At 55.4% G+C, this 25,069-nt stretch overlaps 1 protein-coding gene across 2 annotated transcripts in view; it reads left to right on the forward strand.

Moving 5' to 3' along the window:
- The window catches only part of ACE (angiotensin I converting enzyme), a 58,187-nt gene that overhangs the window by 24,751 nt on the left and 8,367 nt on the right, over nucleotides 1–25,069 (forward strand). For both annotated transcript variants that reach the window (XM_038385349.2, XM_043503363.1), the window contains exons 4-17: nucleotides 430–573; nucleotides 1,664–1,855; nucleotides 3,737–3,834; nucleotides 6,345–6,517; nucleotides 7,648–7,871; nucleotides 11,951–12,095; nucleotides 13,177–13,275; nucleotides 14,487–14,609; nucleotides 16,612–16,823; nucleotides 17,429–17,565; nucleotides 17,886–18,044; nucleotides 21,469–21,556; nucleotides 22,266–22,409; nucleotides 23,628–23,819. In XM_038385349.2, coding sequence (XP_038241277.1) covers nucleotides 430–573; nucleotides 1,664–1,855; nucleotides 3,737–3,834; nucleotides 6,345–6,517; nucleotides 7,648–7,871; nucleotides 11,951–12,095; nucleotides 13,177–13,275; nucleotides 14,487–14,609; nucleotides 16,612–16,823; nucleotides 17,429–17,565; nucleotides 17,886–18,044; nucleotides 21,469–21,556; nucleotides 22,266–22,409; nucleotides 23,628–23,819 — 2,130 coding nt within the window. The remainder of the gene's footprint in view (nucleotides 1–429; nucleotides 574–1,663; nucleotides 1,856–3,736; nucleotides 3,835–6,344; nucleotides 6,518–7,647; nucleotides 7,872–11,950; nucleotides 12,096–13,176; nucleotides 13,276–14,486; nucleotides 14,610–16,611; nucleotides 16,824–17,428; nucleotides 17,566–17,885; nucleotides 18,045–21,468; nucleotides 21,557–22,265; nucleotides 22,410–23,627; nucleotides 23,820–25,069) is intronic.

Raw genomic sequence — 25,069 nt, forward strand, 5'->3', positions numbered from 1 at the left:
CACAACCTCTGCTCCCTCCGGAGCCGCACAATCCTGCTCCAGTTTCAGATGTCCAGCGCCCCAGGGGCGTGGGAGGGGGGCGCTGTTTGGATCTGGGGTGTTTGTTCAGCATGTTACAGGCACAGGGGCTGCAGACACCCCACCATTCCCGGGGCTTTGGCCCATTGTGAAGCCAGGGCACTGTCTGGCACCCCGATGTTTGTGAGCGTTTAGATCCAAGCTCAGGCCCGTCTCTGCTTGATCCGCGAGCGGTAGAGAACCTGATGGGGGTTCACACCCCTTCCCCTGCCCCAACCCCTGTCCGTGCAGCTGGGGATCTGCGCAGCCCTAGGAAGTTGGGGAGACCTATTGTGGGGGGAAAGAAACTCCCCCTGCGTGCCACGAAAGCTGGCGTGACTCTCCGTTGTGTTTTCCTCTTTCGTGCCTCAGAGATAACCAACATCATGGCCAACTCCCGCAGCTACAAAAAGCTGCTCTATGCCTGGGAGCGCTGGCACAGCTCAGCTGGAAACCCCCTGAGGCCCAAGTACGAGGAGTTTGTGACGCTGAGCAACGAGGCCTACAGGATGGACGGTGAGACATTGAGGCCGGTCTCCTGCTACTGCAGGCATCTCTGTCACCAAGCAGGGGGTGGGGGATGGGGGAGCCTCACAAACCAGCCTGAAGCTCAGGAACACCTGATGAAGGACAGTCGCTCCTCCTGGGAGCACTGTTCCCTCTAAGCTGTGCACATTTGCGTGCGCATACAGATCCTAAACCCCGCACACATGGCAAAACAACGCATGCACAAAAATTTGCACAGAAGCACAACAATTTGCACAGAAGAAATTTTTTGCGCACACGGCCTGTCAAAAATTAGAGGGAACTTTGGTCAGGAGGCATGTCTGCCCCACGTCCATGGCACAGCATTGCATGAGGAGTGCATTCAAGGAGTTAGTCGCCTCTCGCCCGGGTGTAAATCAGGAGCCGATGGAACCCCGCTGGTGGAAGCGAGAGGAAAGTCGAGCCCTGGAAGTTCTGCACCTTCTCGTGCCACATCTGACGCTGGGCAATGCTGGAGACAGGATGACGGCCTTGATGGCCATGGGTCCATTTCAGCATGGCAACCCCTGTGCACTGGGGGCAGAAGCCGGGCCTCAGTTTCCTCATTGCTGGTACATTCTTGCTCAGCTACACATCAGTAGGGTTCCCACAGTGAAATGTAAGTGAGATCAGACTCTGGCCCACTGCGCAAGATCCCTGTGTCTGGCCAAGCTCTGCTCGGAGCAGGGCCTGAGAGTGTACAGCAAAGGGAACCTCGGGGCTGCTCTAGCCTGGACCTAGCAGAGTTCTGGACATGCCCCCTTTCCTCTGACCACACCCCCTTTCCTCTGGCCACGCCCCTGATCAGTAAGGCCTGGGGAATGAACGGGGATGTGGTGCTGGTTCTGTACCAGCTGGGGATTCCCCCCTGTCCCCAGCTGGCAGCTCACCTGGAGGAGCAGGCGTCCCTACCCACTGGGCACAGGGCCTCTCTCAGCGTTTCATGCATCCCTCCAGCGGGCATCCTTGCTCCCCCAGGGATGATTTTGTGCAGAAAGGCAAGGGGGGCGGTCCCCGAACTGCCGTCCCTGGGCAAAACGCTGGAGTTCATTGCTGTTGGCCCTGTGCTCTCTGTTTCCAGGTTTCAAGGATACCGGCGCTTACTGGCGCTCCTGGTACGACTCGCCCACTTTTGAGGATGATCTGGAGGAACTCTACCACCAGCTGGAGCCCCTCTACCTGAACCTCCACGCCTATGTCAGGAGGAAGCTGCACGAACACTACGGCCCCAAGTACATCAACCTCCAGGGCCCCATCCCTGCTCATTTACTGGGTAAGTGGGTACAAGGCAGGCCTGAGCCTGCTGAGGAGGGTCACCCGCCTCTCCCACTCCTGGGTGCGAAGGCAGAGCTGCCTCAGGAGGATGGGGCGCCCATGCAGATCTGGCAACAGAGCAAGCTGACATTGTGCTAAGGATATTGAGGGCGGTGGGGGGAATGGACACAAGGTCAGCAACAGGGAGGGGGAATTGTGGAGCGTTTGAGTAGCAGTGGGAGGCTGGATTCGGGGCAGGCGGCTGCAGCCCTATGTGCCCAGCTCTGGATACTACATGTGCAAGGAACGCCCGTAACCCGGGGGGAGTTGTTGGCAGCCGGGATCGAACCCAGGGCCTCTGGATCTGAAGACACAAGCCTCCCCTGCCTGAACTAAACTATCAAGCTCTACCTGGGTCCCAGCCACCCCCAGAGCAGGACAGAGCACCCCACCGAGGGGGTTACATACACGCCCTGCACACAGTCCACACCTGCTCCTTCCCTGCCCCAGCACAGCTCGGGAGACACTGGGCGTAGCAGGGGCCGCTCTGCACTAAGCTCCCCCATCAACGCTGAATGAGGTCCAAGGGCTCCTATGGCATTGATGGGCCCCCATCGCACATGGTGGCTGTGGCAGATCCTACACACTGAGGTTCTGCCTTGGCATTAAAGATCTCCAGGGCACTTTCTCTGAGAGAGGAGACTTCCCAGCACCTGCCACTTCTGCGTGCTCTTGAGCTGCCATCCTCAACTCCAGCGGTGGCTGCATTTCCACAGTGCTGCCTGCCCATGGTTTGCAGAGTGCTTTGAGCCGTAAGGTATTCTCAGATTAGCCCATCACTGCGTGACGCTCACTCATGCTGGTGGCCCCCGACAATCAGGCCATGTGAGCGGCACAGCTGCTCAAGCTAGAAGCATATTGTTCTCAGTCTGTTATCAGCCCAGAGCAGCTGCTCAAGGCAGTTCCAGTTCTCCCCAAAGGGAGGAAAACAGCAGAGGGAACAACCCAAACAAACCCCAGGACCAGGTCTGACCAGTCAGCGCTGGGAGGAATTCCCAGATATTTAGCCCTGCAACAGATTCCTCCACCCACCCGTGCGCGCTAATTACATGGCTTTGAAGTTGAATTTATGCCAGGCGATTGGGCGGTGGGGGTCGGGGGGAGCACGAGGGAATGGGAAACACTTGGAGCCAAGCTCTGTGCACGAGGTTGCATAGACTGTCATGAACCACCCTGCATGCAGTAGCTATGGCAGGGCACCACAGCGCCTTCCCAAGGGCTGGCAAATAGTTAGGAAATCAGACAGTTGCAAAGATCCTGGCAGAGGGCATCTGATCCCACCCCGCCACCATTGCCCCATCTCCTCCTTCACCTGCTGGCATCAGTAACCCGCACTTCCATAGTGCCCATCATCCAAAGAGCTTCCCGCACTTTTCCCAGCCCCGTAGCCAGGCGAGTGTCCTCCCTGCTGTATAGAGGTGTGAAAAGGAGTCACGGAGCCGGACAGTGATTTGCCTGGGGATCACCCAATGAGTCAATGGCGGGGCAGGCAACGGAGCCTGGGAGTGCTCTGACCGTTGGACAGCACTTCCTCTTATTGCAGCTAAAGACAAGGAAAGGAGACCTCTCCGTCTCCAGCTCCAAAAGGTGCTGAAACGAGGGAGGAAAGTCAAGGAGCTGTCACATATCTTCTCCCAGACGAGCCCCTGCTGCGCTCCAAAGCTCCCTTTCTTCAGGGATGCTCCAGTAGGTTGGTAGGCGGCCATCTGTTCTGCTCCCCTGGAGGAAAGTGTGCTGATGGGCCCTGAGCTCTCTGCTCCGTCTAGAGGCAGCCAGACGTGGTTCATAGGAACAGCTGCCTGCCGTAGCAAACCCCTGAACTGTGCTGTTCTCTCTCCAGGCAACATGTGGGCCCAGCAGTGGAACAACATCTACGATATGATGGTCCCCTTCCCGGGCAAACCCAACCTGGACGTCACCAGCGCCATGGTGGAGCAAGTAAGAACCTGGTGGCCATTCGCTGCGATTGTTTAGCCTCTTGCCTCAAAGCCTGACAAAGGGCTTGAGTGTTGGGGATTGTGGGTAGAGGCAGGTAAATCACCCCGCAAGAGACGAGGACGCCTGCGTGCTGCCCATGGGGCAGTTTGCAGAGCTCTGCCCGTAGCGATGAGCCACATTGCTCCTGGAGGGTCCGTGCTGAGCCTGGCACGTTTTACCCCAGAGAACATCTCTCATGCAAACTGCATCCCCCACCGCCTGGCCGGAGGCATAGACGGAGACACTCCAAGGCCAGAAGGGACCACAGTGGTTACCTCATCTGACTGCCTGCATAGCACAGGCCAGGGGACTTCCCTGCATTGGTTCCTGGTTGAACGAGAGCAGATCTTTTAGTAAAACATCCGGCTTGGATATTCAAATTCCCGGTGATGCAGGGTGCAGGGCTCAGGGGAGTGATCTTAGCACCATCAGCCCAAGGAAACAGCAGAGGGAGAAAGAGGGGGGGGGCTTCCCTTCTGTGGTCACTGCTCCCAGGGGAAACTCACGACCACAAACCATTTTCAGTGGCAACAACCCAGGTCTGAGCCCAGGGCGAAACTAATTTTCTGGGGAAGGGCTGATTAAAAAGGCTGCCAGCTTGGACAAATCTGCTTTGACTGTCCTCCCAGAATCTCTTAGGCAAGATCCAGGTGAAGGAACATTACTCGGTGCGCACAGCGAGGGAACAGAATGGGTCCAATTCCTCCTGGGTGCAGCGGTTGTGTTGCAGTCTGGGGGACTGGACCCCGGGAGGAATTTGGCCCAAGAAAGAGAAAAAAGCGAGGGAAGGGCTGAGAGGAAATGGAGAAGGGAGGGAAGAGGGGGAAGGTAAGCAGCAGGGTGTGAGTGAGAGATTTCTTCTTGGGCAGACAGAGAGACTCCAGGCAGCTGGACCCACTGAGCCTTGCTGGTGCTCCAAAGGTAAGCTCCAGGGTCCCCAGCTTGCATCACCATGGGCCACTCACATGCTCTCAGCACAGTCGGGAGCAGTTAATGGGAGATTCTTCTGCATGACTTGTGTCTCCAGCTCCCCAGCTTGGGAGCAGGGCTGGAAACAGGGTCTCCAAGGACTGGGCAGGCGACAAGCAGTGGAGGAACCGCCAGTTGACTGAGTGACAACAGAGCCAGGGCCATGTCCTCTGAGCGCAGCGGTGTGGGGAGGGGGTAGCCTAGGGGTGGCCAACACAGCTCTTCAGAAGTTACTATGGGGCTCCTTATACAGGCCCCAACTCCAGGGCTGGGCTACAGGTGCCAACTTTCCAATATGCTGGGGGGTGCTCACTACTCAACCTCTGGCTCTGCCACAGGCCCTGCCCCTGCCCCACCCTTTCCCACCCCATCCCCTGAGTCTGCCATGCCCTTGCTCCTCCCTCCTCCCCCCCCCCAGAGTCTCCTGCACGCCACGAAACAGCTGATGGGGAGGGAAGAGGAGGCGCTGATCGGCAGGGCTGCTGGTGGGTGGGAGGTGCCAGGAGTGGGGGGGAGCTGATGGGGGGCTGCTGACATGTTACTGTGGCTCTTTGGCAATGTATATTGGTAAATTCTCGCTCCTTCTCAGGCTCAGATTGGCCACCCTTGGGGTAGAGGGTTAATGATCCACCCAGTGGGCCTGATTTGTCAATGCCCTGCATGTTGTGTCATCATTTGCACCAGTGTGGGGGGGAAAACCACCAGTCCGGTTTGCACTAATGCAAATGGCTGCCCGAGGCTCTGGGCTGCAGGGAGAGGAGCCCGACTTGTTTAGTGTCCTGCTGCTGGCATCCTCTTAGCTACCAGCATGTCTCGGGCTGCCCTGCCTTGGTGTATCTCAGCAGCCTCACGCAGGTACTGTGCCTCCCTTAAGAGCCATCTCTCAGAGCGGGGGGCATAGGCGCTGACTCTGTGGGTGTTCCATCCACTGGCAGCCAAGCTCCCCTCAACCCTTGCCCCATCTCCTTCTCCTCCCCTGAGCGCACCGCGTCCCCGCTCCTCCACCTACCCTCCAGCGCTTGCTGCCTGGCTGACACCAAACAGCTGTTTGGCGGCATTAGCAAGCTCCGGGAGGAAGGGGGAGAAGCGGGAACATGGCGCGCTCAGGGGAGGAGGCAGGGAAGAGGCAAGACCGGGGCGGAGATTTGGGGAAGGAGTCAGAATGGGGGCGGGGCAGGGGTGGGGCCTCATTGAAGGGGTGAGGGTGGGGGTCGAGCACCCACAGGAAAGAGGGGAGGTCGGCGCCTATGGCGAGGGGCACCGGTGGGGTAGCGCGGGGGAGCTGCCCCACTGTATCTCTCCCCGGGGATCGGCAGAGCACCCTGTTCTCCGGGGCTGTGGACCCGGCCCCCTTCGCCACTCCTTGGGAGAAGATGTGACCCTCCCACTGCTGAGGCTTGCGCTGCGTGACTGGCCCGGCAGCATCCCGCCCCCTGCTGCTCCCCCGGGTGGCCTCCTCCTGGCTCGTGTAACGGGGGCTTCCCTTGGCTCTGCTTGTCCAGAACTGGAACGCTACGCACATGTTCCGGGTCTCCGAGGAGTTCTTCACCTCGCTGGGGCTGCTGGGGATGCCGCCGGAGTTCTGGGAGAAGTCCATGCTGGAGAAGCCGGCGGACGGGCGGGAGGTGGTGTGCCACGCCTCTGCCTGGGACTTCTACAACCGCAAGGACTTCAGGTGTGTGGGGGCGGGAGGCCAGGCCCCACGGGAGAGAGAGGTTGACTCCACGCACAGCCTGGGGAAGGCAGGCTGGGGAAGGGGATGAGGGCCACGTTAGCGCTGCAAGGAATCTGGTGGGTGGGAGGGAGCTGAGTGGGAACACGTCCCTTTGCCTCAGTTTCCCAGCCCAGCCCCACCTCTGCTTTCTTCCTAGCAGCTCCTGAGATAGGAGTTAGGCCTGGTCAACACTGGGCTCTTGGGGGATGGAGAACACCCCCAACACATACTGGCATAGCTATGTCGGTCAGGAGCGTGACCTCCCGCCTGCATCTCCTAGCCACGTAACCATGCTGGCAACCCCCCAAAGGTGACCTCCCTGCACCTCCTAGCCACGTAACCATGCCGGCAAGCCCCGAGGGTGACACATCCCCCCCCGCACCTCCTAGCCATGTAACCATGCCAGCAGCAACTCCCCCCCCAGACATCTCCTAGCCACATAACCATGCCGGCAAGCCCCCGAGGGTGACACATCCTCCCCGCACCTTCTAGCCATGTAACCATGCCAGCAGCAAATACCCCCCCCACACACACACATCTCCTAGCCACGTAACCATGCCAGCAAGCCTCTGAGTGTGACACGTCCCCCCTGCACCTCCTAGCCATGTAACCATGCCAGCAACCCTCCCCCCGCCCTCAGCAGAGATGCAGCAATGGAGGGGCTTCTGTCTGCATCGCTAACGTGTTCCCATCCCGGCAGAACTCCTTCTCCCATCCGGCTTAGCAGCCCGTGTTCTCCCCTCTCCACCGACACCACCTGCCGGAGTCCCCCTTTGCACTGACCCTCGCCAGCACCCTAGGGTCCCTTCTGTGCTGCTGTGAGCATCCGTTACTGGGGGGAGTGAGGAGAGAGCAATAGGAGGGAGTTCTCCATCCCCCAAGAGCCCAGTGTTCCCAGCGGGGGTGGGAGGTTGTGCGGGCTGCTGACTGTCCCTGCCCCACAGAGTATGTTGCTTCCCATCTGCCAGGGGCTAGCAGGCTTCCTCCCTCCCTCCCGGGGCTGAGTGTATCCCAGTAGGGGGGAGCAGCAGGTCAAGCCCTCCTCAGTGCAAAGAGCGCGTGTGGACAGGACTCTGCCCCTCGCCCTGCAGGATCAAGCAGTGCACCACGGTCACCATGGAGCAGCTCTTCACGGTGCACCATGAGATGGGGCACGTTGAGTACTACCTGCAGTACAAGGACCAGCCGGTCACCTTCCGCAGCGGGGCCAACCCCGGCTTCCACGAGGCCATCGGCGACGTCATGAGCCTGTCGGTCTCCACCCCTGGGCATCTCCAGAAGCTCGGGCTCCTCAGCCAAGTCACCCAGGATGCAGGTACCAGCGGGGGTGTGCCCGCAAGGCACCGGGAACCGGATACCTCCTCTGGACAGGGGACATGAGCTGAGAGCTGCAGGGAGGAAAGCGCCAGGGCCCTGGCTATGGCTGCTCTGAGCAGGGCACCTTCCACACACTCTCCTCTGCCTCTGGCATGCAAGTTGCTAACTCTGCTGGTCGTGCCCAAGTGTGTCTTTAGGTTGGAGGGGTTTGGGCTCCCCACTGTCATCACACCCCCGGCTGCCCTGTCCCTCCAGCTCTTGTGTTGCACATTGGCTGGTCCAGGAGAGCAGCTGAGTCCAGAGTTAGCTCTGAGGGGATTTTCTGAGTGCTTCTAGCTGTCATCACTCCTTGCCTGGGGGCTGCTCTCCGTGCTGGTGCAGCTCATACATCTCAGATTGGTACATTTATTTTAGTCACACCTAGCACTTGTGGGGCATTCTTAAATCGAGAGATCTCAGAGCACTTCCCAAAGGGCGTGAATATCATTATCACTGTTTGACAAATGGAGAAACTAAGGAACAGTGAGGTTAAGTGATGAGACCAGGGTTATATGGCATGTCTGTGGCAGAGCTTGGACAAGACCCTGGCAGTTGTGGCTTACAGGCCCCTCGTGCTAACAATTAGCCCATGCTAACCTCCCATGGCAGCACCTGAAAGTAACGGCCCTAGATCCTCAGCTGGTGTAAAGTGGTCTAACTTCATTGACTTCAGTGGAGCTACACCAGCTTACACCAGATGAGACTCTGGACCCAGGTGTCCAGAGACGTGGGCAGCGGAGAGGGGCCATGAGTCCAAGGAACCCAGCTAGCATCCTCCTGACCAACGGCAGGGCAGTTGTTCACTTCCCCTTCCAAAGAATGAACCTTCCCCCATCCCCCAATCCTGCTCCAGCTAAAGACCTGTTTGGGCTGAGATTCGGGGCTCACCTGGTTCTGAAGCCATGGGCACTTGCCCACCCTGCAGCCCTGTGAACTGCTCGTTGAGGGGCAGGCTCCTTTAAATAACCCAGCCAAAGGCTGCACCTGCAGGTCCAAGCTTTTCAGTGAGGCGAGCGTCTTTGTGGGGCGGAGGAGAAGTGCGTGAGCTAATGTGATGATGGGAAGGTGCAGCAAAGGTCACCTGCAATTAGCTTCTTCTGATGAGAGCGGACGATTTGCCACTCAGGGGGAGGGTGGCCGGGGCTTTACTGGCAGCTGCTGCGGCTGATCCTATTGCTAGGCTGGGATCTCCGAGGTTAGCACCCACCCTGCGCACTTGGTCAGCAAGGGGAGCAAGGGATCAAACGCTCGGACCCAGGAAGCTCTTACTCAGGAAAAACTGACCTTGGGCCTAAGCCCGCTGGCTCCCTGGGGGTTGTGGGTGCTCAGCACCTCACAGGTTCAGGTCCATGAATGTCAATGGACATTTTGCCCGAGCAAAAACAGAATAAGGACTTGTGGATTATTTGTCCTTAAGATTTGAATGACCACGGGTCCGAGTCTGATCTTGCTTATTCGGATGCAAAGCAAGAGTCATCACGCGGCCGGAAGAGCCTTGGGAGTTTCAAACCAGTGCAAGTGCAGAGGTTTTGAAAGGGGCCTCAAACTAGCCTCCAGCTTTGGAGTGTAATTGCACGGATCTGCTTGCAGGAGCGGGCTGGTGCCCAGACACCGAGATGCCATTGTCTGCATCCCTGAAGGACTCCCACAGCAACACCCCTGGGTGCTGAATCATGGGCCGGCTGGGGAACTGGGGCTCTGTGCCTTGTTTGCTTTGAAGCAAACCCTTCTCCCTGCCAACAGAACAGAGCTCCCCTTGCAGAGGTGTCCCTGGTTTCTTCCTGGAATCTGGATCTTGCAGCCAACCAAGCCTATTTCCAAGGAGAAGTCAGCTCTCTGGGCTTGGTTTCATGCTCAGTGAATTCCTCTTAGGCCCGGGCCAGCTGTCTGAGTGAAAGTGACTAGTTCCTGCTGGAGAAAGGCAAGGCTGGAAAGGCTCTGTCCTGGAGCTGGGCTTTAACCAGCCCACATGTTGAGCCAGACGGCACCAGGTTGAGCCAAACACATTTTGCAAACTGCTGCTGCAAGCCAGCAGCTGCTTTGCAGGGGAAGAAACATTCTTGGGATAGTATTTATGTTGATGATTATGAATCTGGTCTGGAGCTCTTGCCAGTGCACCTCCGTCCTGGCCTGCACAGCTGGATAGTGCCTTGGCCGCAGCCAAGAACAGGGCCCCATCGGGCTAGGCGCTGAACAGACAAAGAATAGCCGAGAGCCGCTGCTCGGAAGAGCTAACAACCCAAATGGGTCAGGCAGACCTGGCGGGGAAGGGGTAGGACATACCAGCAGAGGGAACTGTGGGATGGCAGCAAATTTGGAAGCATGATTTCTGTACTTATTGGGTGGGTTTAGGTAGGAGGGGATCAGCTAACTGAAAAAAAAACGGGAGGGGCATAGGGCAGGGTTAAGAGGCTCGGTGTGGGGTGAAAAGACTGAGGGAGGATGAGGGGGAAGGTTGGAGCCATCAGCCAATCGCAGGGCTGAGAAAGTCCAATCAAAACAGTAGAAAGTTCTCCAGAAGTCCCCAGCTCCCTGCTTTGGCTGCTTCTGCACTGACCAGCTCGAGACTCCAGCCTGGCATACACCAGAAACTTAGGTCAGTCTAGCTGCGTTCCTCAGGGACGTGCCAACTTCATGCCCTGGAGCGCCAGAACTAAGCCGACCTTTGCCCTGGTGTAGACACCACTAGGCTGACAGAAGGATTCTTCTGGCCACCACGCTATTGCCTCTGGAGGGGATGGATTTACTAGAGCGATGGGAAGGGTGGAAGGGAGGTACCACCTGGGTCCTGGTGCCACAAGAGTGGGGTTGGAACGCTGCCCACTCACCACCCACAGGGGAAAAGTGATCTCTCATGGGGGCTTGGACAGCAGTGACCCATGCTGACTTACAGGTGGTTTCCTGTCTAGTTCGTTCCCATTGAACCCATGGAAGTCTTGTCAGTGACTTCACTGGGAGCAGCAGCAACCACTGTAGAAACATACCCGCGACCTGCAATATGCACATAGGATCTGGTTCCCCTTTGCCCTGCAGTCGTGCTCAGAGGGCGTGAAATGCTCCTGGGTCAGAACACATCAATTCACACTCGCTTTGCACCGGCCATAGCACCAGGGACCTGCTCCCCATTACACCACCCAGACAACAGGGGAGTCAATTACAGTTACACTCGCCTCTGGGCCCATTTACACTGCCAGAGTGGGGCCTTAGTGGGAGTGAGAGCCAGACCCACGGTGCAGAGCAGTGGAGACTTGGCCTGGAACTTTTCTCGTCCTAGTTAGTGAAAAGGTGATTCTCATCCTGAGTGCAGGTTGGAGACGGGAGAGCCTCTTGTGGTCCCATCCAGCCCAAAACCTGGCCCTGAGTGTGGGCGCTGAGCCCTTGGAAATCCATCTCCGCGGTCTGGTGCCAATGGAGACGAACGCCAGCTGCCTTTCCACTGCCACAGTGACTTTCCAAGAGCGAGCTCAGGCATCCAGCTGTGGGAAAACCGATTTTCCAGTTCAGTGGCCGACCTGAAACATCGGGACAAAAATCGTTTCGGGTCGAACAAACTTTTATTTTGAAGGGGTTTGGGAAAACAATCAAATAAAATGGACGTAAAATTTGAAACCAAAAGTCGTTTCAACTGGAAAAAGCAACTTTTTTCGGTTTTCTCTTTTTCTGGCTGAAACAATTTGGTGGATTTGGCGTGAATTGCCACAGTGCTTTGGGGGACCTGACGATGCGTTGGGATTTTTTGGTGGGGAAAAAATAAAAGTTTTGTCAAAAAAATGTCACCCCATTCTAGTCAGGAGAGCTAGGGAGGAGCGTCTAGCGAGGCGATTGCTGAAGGAAAGGGGCACATTGAGTCCAGTGCCTGTGTCACAATGCCATTTCAGCTCGCCCCCGCAGACCTTCCTGCTCCTCTGGCCAACTAAGGAAGCTGCCTGTTTACAAATTCCACCTGCAGGGGTCCGGGGCTCTTTCCAGGAAGCCTGGGCTAATGTCTGCATCCCCCCAGGTCCCTTCCCTGCTTCACTCCGGCTCTGTTTCTTGCAGAGAGTGACATCAACTACTTGCTGAAAATGGCCTTGGAGAAGATTGCCTTCCTCCCCTTCGGTTACCTCATCGACCAGTGGCGCTGGAATGTCTTCAGTGGCCGCATCCCCCCTAGCCGCTACAACTATGACTGGTGGTATCTGAGGTAAAGGGCACGCTGGTGTGAATGCACATATATGTGTCGTTGATGAACATGTGTGTACATGCACGTTTCTTCCCACACAGGTATGTGTGGGTGTGCATCTGTGCTCCCATGGGTGTGTGCACATGTGTGTATGGGTGTGCATAACTGAACATGCATGTGAGAAGCGTGAATGGTTTTGTGCTATTTCTGGGTTGAAAGATGCATCGTGCAAACAGATGGTGATTGCTTGTGAGGTGACCAGATTAGTTCACCCTCGGTCCCAGAGTGGGCTGAAATGAATAGAAACAGTGTAGTTGCAATTTTACCCTTGAGAATGGGCTGGGACAAATGTGGCTGGAGAAAAGTAGAAATGTACCCAAATGTCAGACCTGAACCTTTCATTGATGTGGCTAGGTCAGGTGCCTTTGGGCAGCCATTATGGCCACCTTTGCACTCGTGTATCCTGGTTGGGATTGGAAGGGGAGGAACCTTGTGACCAATGGGGAATACCAGAAATCTAACAAGAGAGCATGTTCTTAGCTTTGGGACCAGGCCAATACTCTGGTAGATGAATGAATGGATGGATAGGTATGTTTGTGGGTGGATGGATAGATGAGTGTATATGTGGGTAGGTGGGTGAATGGATAGGTATGTGAGTGGGTGGATAGCTGGATGGATGGGTGTATATGTGGATAGATGGATGGGTATGTGGGTGGGTGGATGGATGGGTATGTGGGTGGGTGGATGGGTGGGGGAGTGTATATGTGGATAGATGGATGGGCATGTGGGTGGGTGGATGGATGGATGGATGGCGGGGGGGTGTATATGAGGATAGATAGATGGGTATGTGGGTGGGTGGGTGGATAGATGGATAGATGAGTATGTGGGTGGTGGGTGGGTGTATATGTGGACAGAGGGACGGATGTTTGCGGAGTGGATGGATAGAAATATCTGAAAATTAAGCCCCAGACACGTTCAGGGCTGTTCATCACTATAGCTTCCCCTCTTCCTTCTTCTTGGTTCCTCTTTACTCATGTGTCCGATTCTTTCAGGCCCCTGCTAATGCTGTTCATTTTGTCCCCCCAACCCCTTTGTTTTACAGAACTAAATATCAGGGCATCTGTCCTCCCATTGCAAGGAACGAAACCAACTTCGACCCTGGTGCGAAGTATCACATCCCTGGCAACACCCCCTACATCAGGTACTTCATGACTTGCTTCTCGGACCACTGGCATGTGGGGGTGCGCTGGGCCAATCCACCGGCCTGAATTTGACGAGGCTCCACTCTAGTCCTTTGGGGCACGTTTATCTGTATCACAAAAGCCACAGGAAGTGGCTGCAGCTTGCTGTCTGGATCAGGCAGGGTCCTCCAGACCCGCAGTGAGGGGCACCCACAGAGCTCTCGGTCATACCTATCTGTCTCTCCGGCTGGGAGTTCTGCAGGCCAGGATAGAGGCCCACTGGCAAAGCTGCACTGGAATAATAAGGGGTGAACTATGCCATGTACTAGCTAAGCTGATATGTGGCAGGGCCCAGTGAGCCTTAAAATTAGTGACAGCTACTGGAGACTCTCATGTAGAGCCTGGGTAACCTAAAGTTATTCGATGCTATTGACCCAGATACTCACAATGTTTGTAATGGCACAACACATAGAATCACCATCAGCCTAGCGGTGTGGGGAGCCCAGGTCTGCAATGACAGGGGGTGCTGTGGGTCAAGAATGGGGTACAGCACAGTGTGGGGAGCCCAGCTCTGCAGTGTCAGGAGACCAGAGTCCAGGGCAGTGACAGTGAAATGTACACAGTGCTTCTGTCTGATCCCAGTGCTGTCTCTCATCTCCTCCCCTTTGTCAGCACAAAAACCCCTGATCGGACTCTGAAACAGCCTAATCGCACCAGTCACCATTGGGGCGCTTTATTGTTCAGGGCCTAGAATGATTGCAAAGATGTGAAGAATGTAAATGACAGGAGGCAAAAGTACTGGGGCTAGTCTCTCTCCCCTCTTCCCACTGCTCAGCCCTGAGGACTGAAATGAATCGGCAGCAGGTTTAAAACAAACAAAAGAAACTTGTCTTCACACAACGCAGTCAACCTGTGGAACTCCTTGCCAGAGGATGTTATGAAGGCCAAGACTATACCAGGGTTCAAAAAAGAACTAGATAAATTCATGGAGGATAGGTCCATCAATGGCTATTAGCCAGGATAGGCAGCAATGGTGTCCCTAGACTCTGTTTGCCAGAAGCTGGGAATGAGTGACAGGGGATGGGTCACTTGATGATTACCTGGTCTGTTCATTCCCTCTGGGGCGCCTGGCATTGTCCACTGTCGGAAGACAGGACACTGGGCTAGATGGACCTTTGGTCTGACCCAGTCTGGCTGTTCTTATTTCTTATGGCACTTGCTTTCTTCACAGGTATTTTGTGAGCTTTATCCTGCAGTTCCAGTTTCACAAGGCCCTGTGCCAAGCTGCCAATCACACCGGCCCCCTGCACACCTGTGACATCTACACATCCAAAGAGGCAGGAGCGAAACTCCGGTGAGAGCCGAGGGAGGATTTGGGAAAGAAGGGGGTGAGCTGCTCAGCCCGGAGCCCCAGCCTTAGCAGGGTGGTTAGAAAGGACCACGAGAGGTCACAAAAGGCATGGGGGGCGGGGTGTCTTCATTCTCCTCTAGCCTCTCTCATTGGTTTCCTCTGAAGCATCTGGCACGGGCCACTGTCAGAAGACATGAGATTGGGCTAGAGGGACCGTTGGTCTGAACCAGAATGGCTGTTCTTATGGGATCAGTGCATCGATTCATCTGGGGGATATGTGATGGCCTTGCTCCCTACAGGCTGGAGGTCCAGGAGGCTGTCAGTCCCTACACTAGGACTAGCTGAAGATTAGCCTTTAGCTCAAGTGGTAGTGTGGCTTTTTTAAATGCCTGAATCCCTGTTCAAGTCCCAGCTAAGGACACGTTCTCCATACAGGGATGGGTGCCCTCTGTGAAAGTGGCAGGGATATGTATAAAGACTTTACTTTCTGCAAATCCAGCACTAATGTAAGTCGATGCAACTCCAGGCCTGAACGAAGCCCAAAAACAGAAAGTCCAGCTGTCCAATTTTTAAAGACACCTAAGTGATTTAGGGGCCTGGGTGTCATTTTCCAAAGTGACTTAAGCACATGGTGAGAAGAGATGCTCCCCTGAGCCTGGGGTGGCCAGTTGATCCCCTGAAGTCTGAGAATCGATTACCCATAACACTGGCTGCAGTAACTCAGGACAGACTGTTAGGGAGCTGGGCACAAACCCCAAACTGACTGTGAGTTCTACACTTAAAGTTCATCAACCAATTACCAAGTGTGAACTCCTCAGGCACTATTAACAACCTATGCATGCAGTCACAGACAGTCCCCTTGGACACCCCCACCCACCTCACCATCCAGGTGAAGATACTTTGGTGACAGATGGTCCCTTATGCCAAGAATCACAGCAATATTCAGGTTTCAGAGTAGCAGCCGTGTTAGTCTGTATTTGCAAAAAGAAAAGGAGTACTTGTGGCACCTTAGAGACTAACAAATTTATTAGAGCATAAGCTTTCGTGAGTTACAGCTCACTTCATCGGATTCAGGTTAGTTTCAGTCTCAAAGGACCAGTCACTTACCCCAGGTCAATTGCACCTTAGCTCTCACACCAAAGACAACACTTGTAGCCAATGTTATAATAAACTATATAAAGATTTATTAAGTCGGAAAAGGAAATTAGAGAGTTATTTACAAGGTTAAAGCAGGTAAATGTATATACGCAAATCAGTTACAATCAAGTTTCAAAAGCTAATAGAAGTTCTATAATCAGCAAGCTGTATATGGCTTTAGAGCTAACCCAGGGTAAGCAGCTGGGAAACTCTTGCTTATGTCTAGAAAACCCTTGCGCCTCAGCATCCAAGCAGCATAGAGATACCAGGTTCCTTTTGTTTGGGGTTTTTATCCCCTTCCTGCCATGTGCTCTGAGCTGCGAACTCAGCTGATCAGAGGAATCCACTTACATGACTCATCTTCAGGGGAAGGAGGACAGAACAACAAAATATTTTGTCTTCTTTAATGTCCCACAATACTGTCTGGTGTCAATGGGCCTTTTCTGTTGGGGAGGGCGTAACACACTGTGTTGATGATCAGCACTTCACAGTAATTAATGTCTCTCTCCTGTCTGGAGAGTTACACAGTCACAGAGGCTCACAATACAACTGCTCAAATATTACACTATGGGGTACAGATGCTATCAGTGAGATTAATGCATGCAGCAACTCACAAGCATTCAGTAAAGTCTAGACACATTTTTATCACTCTAATACCTATTTTAATAACACTAACACGCAGGTGAGCCAGACTTATTCCAGCTGTGTGTGTGTCAGCGTTCAATTGAGACATGGGGACTTTGGCATGAGCTGGCACCTGCTCTGCCAGCATCACACCCATATCTTGATGTGCAAAACTATACATGTTGTCCTTGGGGCATCCATCTCATTGTCTCTTGCTGGCATTTGCTTTCCCGGTTCTCTGCAGTGAGGTGTTGAAAGCTGGCTCTTCCAAGCCATGGCAAGAGATCCTCTTCAATCTGACTGGCATGGATAAGATGGACGCTGGGGCCCTCCTGGAGTACTTCAGCCCTGTGACAACGTGGCTTCAGAAACAGAACAACGAAAAGAATGAAACACTGGGCTGGCCGGACTTCGAGTGGCGCCCACCTGTCCCTGAGGGCTACCCTGACGGCATCGGTAAATCCTCAGCACTGGGTCCACGGGTGTTGGGAGGTGTCCCCAGGTGGACACAGCATGGCATTGCTACTCAGAATACACGTGGGAGGTGGGCAATGTCTCTGCTAGAGCGCGGTGAGATGGGCTAGTCCGAAATAGCACCATGCTCCGGCTGGGCTCCAGATAGCATCACACAGTCATGTGCTGCGTGGGGCACTGCACCTTCCTTTGAAACATGCGCCATTGGCTGGACATCTGATCCACACCTAGAAGGACCAAGGGTCTCTTCTGTTACAGTAATTCCTGCTCTCCCGATGTAACAGATCATGCATGAGGTAGCATTGTGGGCTGCATTCTGATTGGCTGACCGGGACAGTCTACAATGCTGGGCTCAGCCTGGCTGCTCCTGTCCAGATGAACAAAGGCAGATGCTTCACTAGCGTCGAGCTGCTACTCTTCCGTTGGCTTCTCCTGTCATGACCCTCTAAGGGGGCAGGAAGTGCTGCCTGCTCGGATGCGTGGAGAGCCTGTGGCACTGGATTCATGGATTCTTCAAGGAGGTTCTGCTCACGCATGGGGAAGAGCTCATTTGGCTGCTTTATCCATTGGGTTTCCCCTGCTTCTAGATAAAGTGCTGGATGAAGCAAAAGCCAAAGACTTCTTGGCGGAGTACAACAGCACGGCCGAAGTGGTGTGGAACGCCTACAGCGAGGCGTCCTGGGCGTACAACACCAACATCACGCACTACAACAAGCAGGTCATGGTATGAGACCGGGCTGCAGGCCACAGAGTGTGATGCTGACAACAAAGGCAGGCAGGTTGTACCCAAAGTCCATTGCAGACAAGCACAGAAAACCAGGGCAGCTCCGGCTGCTGCCCGGGGGTAGCCAGAGAGTAGCATTCATACGGTGGGAGGCGCCTTTCTCCCAGCATCCCTAAATGAGTTGGGCCTCATTTGTAGATTAGACCTAGACCGAGGTCTCTGGCCAGCCCCCAGTGAGAGCATGCCAGTATTCTTAGCGGGGGCTGCGGCTGATCACCCCAGTCGGATGATTCCTTTCCTGTCCCCCCTTGGTCCTGCAGCTGGAGAAGAACCTGGAGATGTCAGCCCACACCCTGAAGCACGGCATGCAGGCCCGGCAGTTCGACTACTCGGACTTCCAGGACCCGAGCGTCAAGCGCATCCTGAAGAAACTGAGCGACATTGAGAGGGCCGCCCTGCCTGAACTGGAGCTGAAGGAGGTGAGAGGAGGGGGAGGCAGGGTGTTCTGTGACAGCACCCAGAAGGCCCCGCTTAACATGGAGCAGATTGTGGCCTCCCACGTCTTCCATGCGGAGCTGAGACAGCACGCTGTGCGCTTCCCAAGCAGAGAAGGCCCAATCCCTGCCCCCTGGGGTTCACCAACTGAAGACTATGTGTCCCAGCATGCAGCGCGGCTTGGCTCTTCAAATGCAGCAGGAGTATTGCATGCTGGGGCCTGTAATCTCCTATGAAAGGCAAGGGCAGCTGTGGGCTGCTTTGCATAACTCTGTGTTGCCCTTAGCTGGAGGGCTGCACCTGGGCTGGCACTGATCCTGGAAATGGAGAAAGACGAGATGCAGTACAGGGTTGATCCCAGGTTCCTGGTGCGTGAGTTACAAGTAGGTCTGGGAGATCCAGTTAGATAAAAGTAACAGGCCCGAAATTCCACCCAAAAGGGGAGCCGAACTCCTGTGTTTTTCATGATCCGGCCGGAGTACGCCAAAGCGTGCCTTCACGCGCCCTCCTTCCCTGCCCATCCGCCTCCTCCTGCCCCATCCGGCAGCACAGTCTGAGTGCAGCCCCCGCCGTTGCCACAACATCACATTAGGATGGGATGGTGGGTTCCCGGCAGGCTTGGGCAGGAGGCACAACGCCCCCTTTAAAACACGGATTATTCCCAACCACAATAAAGAGAGTTTACTGAGCAGGTCAGAAATGCATCTGACAAGGCCATTTTAAAAGAGACCCTTTGTGTTCTGTGCTATTGGGGCAGACCAAGGGGCAGAGAGGGTGTGTGTGTGTGTGTGTGTGTGTGTGCGCACGCACACCACTGCCCTCTCCTGGATGGAATCAGTACACTAATTAACCCCTTTCCCCCCGCCCCCCCCCCCCGATACACAACAAATGAAATTGGTGTTTATCCAGTAAACACCGGAAAGGGTTACTTGTATCTAAGGGCTTGTCTACACAGAGCTGTAATGCACACTGGGGGGCAGGGGGGTGAATTCTAAAGAGCACTAATGTGTTGTACATTAATTGGTCCATGTAGACCAGTGGTCACCAACCTGTCGATCGCAATCGACTGGTCGAACCTGGCAACTCTCCCAGTCGATTGCCATCTCTTGTGGTGCAGTGGGGCTGCCACTAAGGCAGGCTCCCTGCCCGCCACGGCCCCACGCCACTCCCAGAAGTAACCAGTGCAGCCCCGTGGTGGGGGAAGGGGTCTCGGTGCTAGCAGAGAGGGGCAGCGTGCGGAGCCACGTGCCCCCCACCACCTCTCCCAGGGGCCACAGGGGCATGTTGGTCCCTTCCAGGAGCGGTGTAGGGCCAGGGCAGGCAGGAAGCCTGCCTTAGCCTCGCTGTGCCGCCAACCAGGGCCTGCCTGCGGTAAGTGCCGCCAGGCAGGAGGCGGCACCCCAGCCCCCTCTCACAGCCAGCCCCTCCAGCCCCCTGACCCAGCCCTGTCCCCCCTCCCAGAGCCAGCACCCCATACTCCCTCCTGCACCCCAAGCCCCAGCCCTGACCCCCCTCCCAGAGCCAGCATCCTGAGCCCCCTCATGTACCCCAACCCCCTGCCCCAGTGCTGACCCCGCTCCCAGAGCCAGCACCTCATACCCCTTCCTGCACCCCAAATCCCCTCCTGCACCCCAAGCCTCTGCCAGCACCCCAAGCCCCTGCCCCAGCCCTGACCCCCCTCCAAGAGCCAGCACCCCATACCCCCTCCTGCACCCCAACCCCCTGCACCAGGCTCAGCCCGGAGCCCCCTCCCACACTGCGAACCCCTCGGTCCCAGGGTGAGGGTGGGGAGAGCAAGCGGGGGGGATGGAGTGAGTGGAGTGGGGCCTTGGGGAAGGGGCGGGGGAGTTCCTGGGTTGCCCTTAAATTCAAAAGGTGATCTTGGGTGTAAAAAGCTTGGAGACCACTGATGTATACCCTGCTAGTGCGCCCTGAAGGTTCCTGAGTGCACTTTAACACAATGCTGTTTGAAAAAATACTATGTTAAAGTGCACGAGGGACCATTACAAAGAGATTACCTTTTCAGTAGTATAGGCTGGAATGAGTCATGTAGATCATGATTCATTCCAGTCTATACAAAGAGACTGGAATCCGATGAAGTGAGCTGTAGCTCACGAAAGCTTATGTTCAAATAAATTTGTTAGTCTCTAAGGTGCCACAAGTCCTCCTTTTCTTTTTTGCGAATACAGACTAACACGGCTGCTACTCTGAAACCAGAGAAAGTCCTGAAACTCCCCTGATTTTTGGACATCTGCATAAAACTCAAAAATTGCTAAAAATACCTCCCGCAATGAAATTAATAAATCTCCCAAAGCAGAAGTGCTAGTCATGGGCCCTGCTCCTCCTAACAACTCCTGGAGATTCTCCTTTAGTTCCATGTGGTGGGGTCTGTGTTCTAGGGGGAGGCTGAGTTCTGACCCTTGTCATGAAGCCCAGCCAGGAAGGTTTGAGGCCATGGATTTGGTACAGTGTCTGAGCTGGCAGGCTGATTAGTAATTAGGTCTGATCAACATTTTTCGATCGAAACTGTTTTTTGACAGAAAATTGTTTTTTTAACTTAATTGTTTTGCAGAACGGATCTGCTTTCCATGGAAAAAACTGATTTCTTTTGTTCAAAAACTGAATGTGTGAGAGTCAAAATATTTCAATGTGGACATGCTGCCATGGTCCCTTGTTGGAGTTGTAGTTTGGTTGCCTCGCACCTCCGTTCTTGTTTATTGTTTGAATTCCCCAATTGGACTCAATTTCCCATGATGCACTGCCTCCCATCCCCAGAATGGGAGACCCTGGTGCATCATGGGAGGTGTAGTCTGACACAGGAGCTCAGCCTATTCAGAGAATGGGGGCATGAGGCGACTGACCTATGGCTCATTTTTCAATGGTTCTATTAGTACAGTTATGCCAGGTGTGGACTGCCACCATTAAACCACTTGGTTTCCCATGTTCTCTCTCTCTTGTTGAAAGAGACAGAGAGTGTTTGTGTGTGAGGGCAGGGAGGAGTATCAGCTAGTGCCCAGAGCATGGTAGCAGGACTCAGGATTCCCAGGCACCAGCCTCCCTTGCAGGAGAGACAAAACTCCCACTGAGGTAAATGAGGGAGATTTGCATCCCGTGGGTTGAAGATTCAGGCCCCTGGGGCTTCCACTGGCTCATAGATTGAGCGTGGGCAAGTCTCGTCTCTCTGTGCCTCCATTTCCCCCCGCCATACACATGCCCTGTGAAACGTGGATGTTCATTCCCTATCTTCCCAGCAGTGGTGAGGCTGAATTCATTCATGTCTGTAAAGTGCTTTGAGATCTCTGGATGGAAGGGCCAGAGAAGGGTGGCTGGAGACAGGGTATGCAGTTGGATTGTCTCTGAGAGAAGAGCAATAAGCAGGCATCTAAGTGGATACAATTTCTTTTTCAGTACAACAACATCCTTTCGGACATGGAGACCACATACAGCATAGCCAAGGTCTGCAAGGGACAGGACAAGTGCTATCCATTGGATCCTGGTAAGATGTAGCAAGGACTCCAGGGAACGGGAGGCGCCCACCACCACCACCCAGCACCTGAAGTTCTTTGAAGGTGCCCCAGAAATTAAGGCTAGGATGCCCCAGAAGATGCCGCAGATGCCCCAGAAATTAAGGCTGGGATCTCCATATGTGTGTGCAGCAAACTGGGAGGAAAGTGTATGACGGTTCCCAAATGCCCGGGTAATTCCAATCTTGTTTGATCTCAGCTGCGATGGCTACAATCCAATGGAGCCGAGTATCAAATCTGGTCTAGTATCAGTGTGTTAGCAAACCCTACTTGATTGCTCTGGATGAGTTTCCACTACAGAGCATGTGAAATATAGAGGACAATAGAGAAAACTGTGACCAACAAGGGTTCTCTCAGGAGGGCTTTGAAAGAGGGTGACTTAGAGGGAAAAGCAGAGTTAGAATGATGGCAGGGAGCAGCGGTCCCGTGGGCTGAGCTAGCGGGGAGCGGGAGACGGTCCCGCCAGGTGAGCTCAAGGGGACGTTTGCAGTAGAGTCTAGGAGGAGAGCCTGGGAAGGTGAAGGAGGACTGGGCAATGGGAACCGTTCTGTCGTGGCTGGTCTATGGGTCGAAGAGGCTGCGGCTGGGGATGTGGGGTCAGCAGGGAACTGCCGCGGTGCCCAGCTTCTGCGATGTTACAAGGCACAGCAGGGAGTCCATAGTCATTTCCTCTCTTTGTAGACCTCACCGACATCCTAGCCAAGTCGCGGGATTACGACGAGCTCCTCTTCTCCTGGAAGGGCTGGCGGGACGCCTCCGGGAAGGAGATCAAAAGCAAATACAAGAGATACGTGGAGCTGAGCAACAAGGCAGCCAGGCTCAATGGTCAGCTTTCTGCTGAGGAGCTGCCTTCCCAAAGGGAGAGGGCCCACCACTCCCTAACGACACAGCCTGCCCGCTGGCAGACCCTCTACCCGTCCCTGCCCCACTGCGCTCCCATCCCCACCCCCTGTGCCTGTCCCACCACACTCCTATCCCTGCCCCACTGCACTCCCGTCCCCACCCCCTGTGCCTGTCCCACCACACTCCTATCCCTGCCCCCAGTGCACCCCCATCCTGCCCCACTGTGCTCCTGTCCCCACTCCTATCTCTGCCCCACTGCGCTCCCATCCCTGCCCCTTTATAGCCTCCTCTCTGCGCTCCCATGTCTACCCCACTGCACTCCCATCCCCTCCCCTATCCCTGCCCCACTGCATTCCTGTCCCCACTCCCTGTGCCCGTCCCACCACACTCCCCATCCCTGCCATCTCCGCTCCCATCCCCACTGCACTGTGCTCCCGTCCCACCTCCTATCTCTGCCCCACTACACTCCCATCCCCACCCCCCTATAGCTGCCCCACTGCGCTCCCATCCCTACACCCTGTGCCTGTCCCACCACACTCCTATCCCTGCCCCACTGCACTCCCGTCCCCACCCCCTGTGCCTGTCCGACCACACTCCTATCCCTGTCCCCAGTGCACCCCCCTCCCTGCCTCACTCTGCTCCCATGTCTACTCCACTGCGTTCCTTTCCCCATCCCTCTATAGCTGCCCCACTGCGCTCCCATCCCCACCCCATTGCAGAAGATTTATCAGAGGCCTCCAGCTCCCTGCGCCCAACCCTGAGCTCCTTACTCAGACACAATTCTCCTTTTCCTCAGTGCCCAGTTCCTACTGGGATTCAATGGGAACCAGGCCTTGACTTTCCTTAGGCTCCTGGGACAATCTCACTACGGCCCCAGGCGAACGCCTTGCAGGGCTTCACGGGCTTGGCTGAAGGGAAGTGGACTAAAAAGCAGCAGCCCCCAGCAAGGTCCTGGGTGTGGTCTGGGGTCTCTGAAAGCCCATCATGATGGGAGCTAGATGAGGGAGATGAGGAAGGTCACCTGGAGCCAACCACAACGGCTCAGTCAGTCGCCCTCCACCCACACTTCCAGCCCCGGAGCAAGGAGGCAGGGCTGTCCCCGGGCCAGGGCTGGTGCAGCCTGTGGAGATCAGCAGCAGGGTACCAATGTGGACATGGCAGGGTGCTCACGATCTCCGCTCTCCTTCTGCATCTGGGCAGGTCACACGGACAATGGGGCCTTCTGGAGATCCCTCTACGAAACGCCCACCTTCGAAGCGGACCTGGAGCAGCTATACCAGCAGCTGCAGCCTCTGTACCTCAACCTGCATGCCTATGTGCGCCGCGCCCTCTACAACAAATATGGGCAGGAGCACATCAACCTGAAGGGCCCCATCCCAGCTCACCTGCTCGGTAAGACCCCCCCCCCCGGGCACACCCGGGGCCATTGCATCTCTTGGGACATTGTCTGGGCGCTGGGATGGCCACTGGCCATTGATGTCTGAGATGGACCTCCTTCTTCTTTGCCCCCACCCTGGAGACCTAACACCCCATCCTCCCAGCTGGCTCCAGTGGCCAGTTTTCCTTGGGGCAGTGAATCACCCTGTTAATATGGGGGTGATGGTGCTAGTGGGTAAGGGCCCATTGGAATGAAAGGGCCCCCGTCCTCTGAAAATCAGGGCCCGTTGTTAGGGACCAGACTTCCCCACAGGCCTGGCACCCACCGGTGGGGCCCGGCTTTGCAAAGAGCCCAGCACACTGAGTGCTGCACGTGTTGAAATCTCCCAGAGCTCTCTGCGAAGTCTGGCCCCGGGTACCAAACTCTGGGCATCTAACCGTGTGAACTGTCTGATCTACGCGAGTCCCAGCGAGCCGGCTGCCAAGGCAGGAGTCCTGCTTTGTGGTCCGCTGCGCTACATACTGGGTGATGTTTTCTCACCTCTCTGGGCTCTTGGCCCCAAGCTGAAGCTGGGTGTCAAAGCCAGACCAGCTCCATTTCTGTCTCTCTGGCCCCATCACTGCACCTCACAAGCACAGGGGGTGGGGACGGGAGTGCAGTGGGGCAGGGATAAGAGTGTGGTGGGACAGACACAGGGTGTAGGGATGGGAGCGCAGTGGGGCGGCTATAGAGGGGTGGGGATGGAGGAAACTGAGGCACAGAGTGGCTAAGGCCCAGATCCTCAAAGGTATGCAAATCCCTAATGTCCATAGAACTCAAGAGAAGGCAGGAGCCTAAGTACCTGTGAGGACCTGAGCCTAAGAGACTTGTCCAAGGTCACCCGGGAAGTCTGTGGCAGAACAGAGAATTGAAGCCAGGTCTGCTAAATCCTAGGCTCGCACGCTAACCACTGAACCGTCCTTCCTCTCACTGATGGCAGTAGAGTTACACTGGCTTTCGCCAGGTCTCAGCCAGGACCTTTTAGTACAGAAAAGGGACTCATGGAGTCGTGTGTTACCCCGAGAACAGGGGTGCATTTGAGAATAGGAGGAGGATTTCTGGCTGGGAGGAGGATGGGAGGGGGAGGGAGGCTGACTGGCTCCCTTCCCCCCTTTGTAAACCAGGACTGAGGCTTTCAGAGCCCCCCTGGGATTCCCTTTACAGGCATCCAAAGCCCTTAGGCATCTTTGAAAATAGCCTAAGGGAGTGACGTTCCTTCTGGCTC

The sequence above is a fragment of the Dermochelys coriacea genome, chromosome 27 (genome assembly GCF_009764565.3).
Source record: "Dermochelys coriacea isolate rDerCor1 chromosome 27, rDerCor1.pri.v4, whole genome shotgun sequence".
NCBI lineage: Eukaryota > Metazoa > Chordata > Testudines > Dermochelyidae > Dermochelys > Dermochelys coriacea.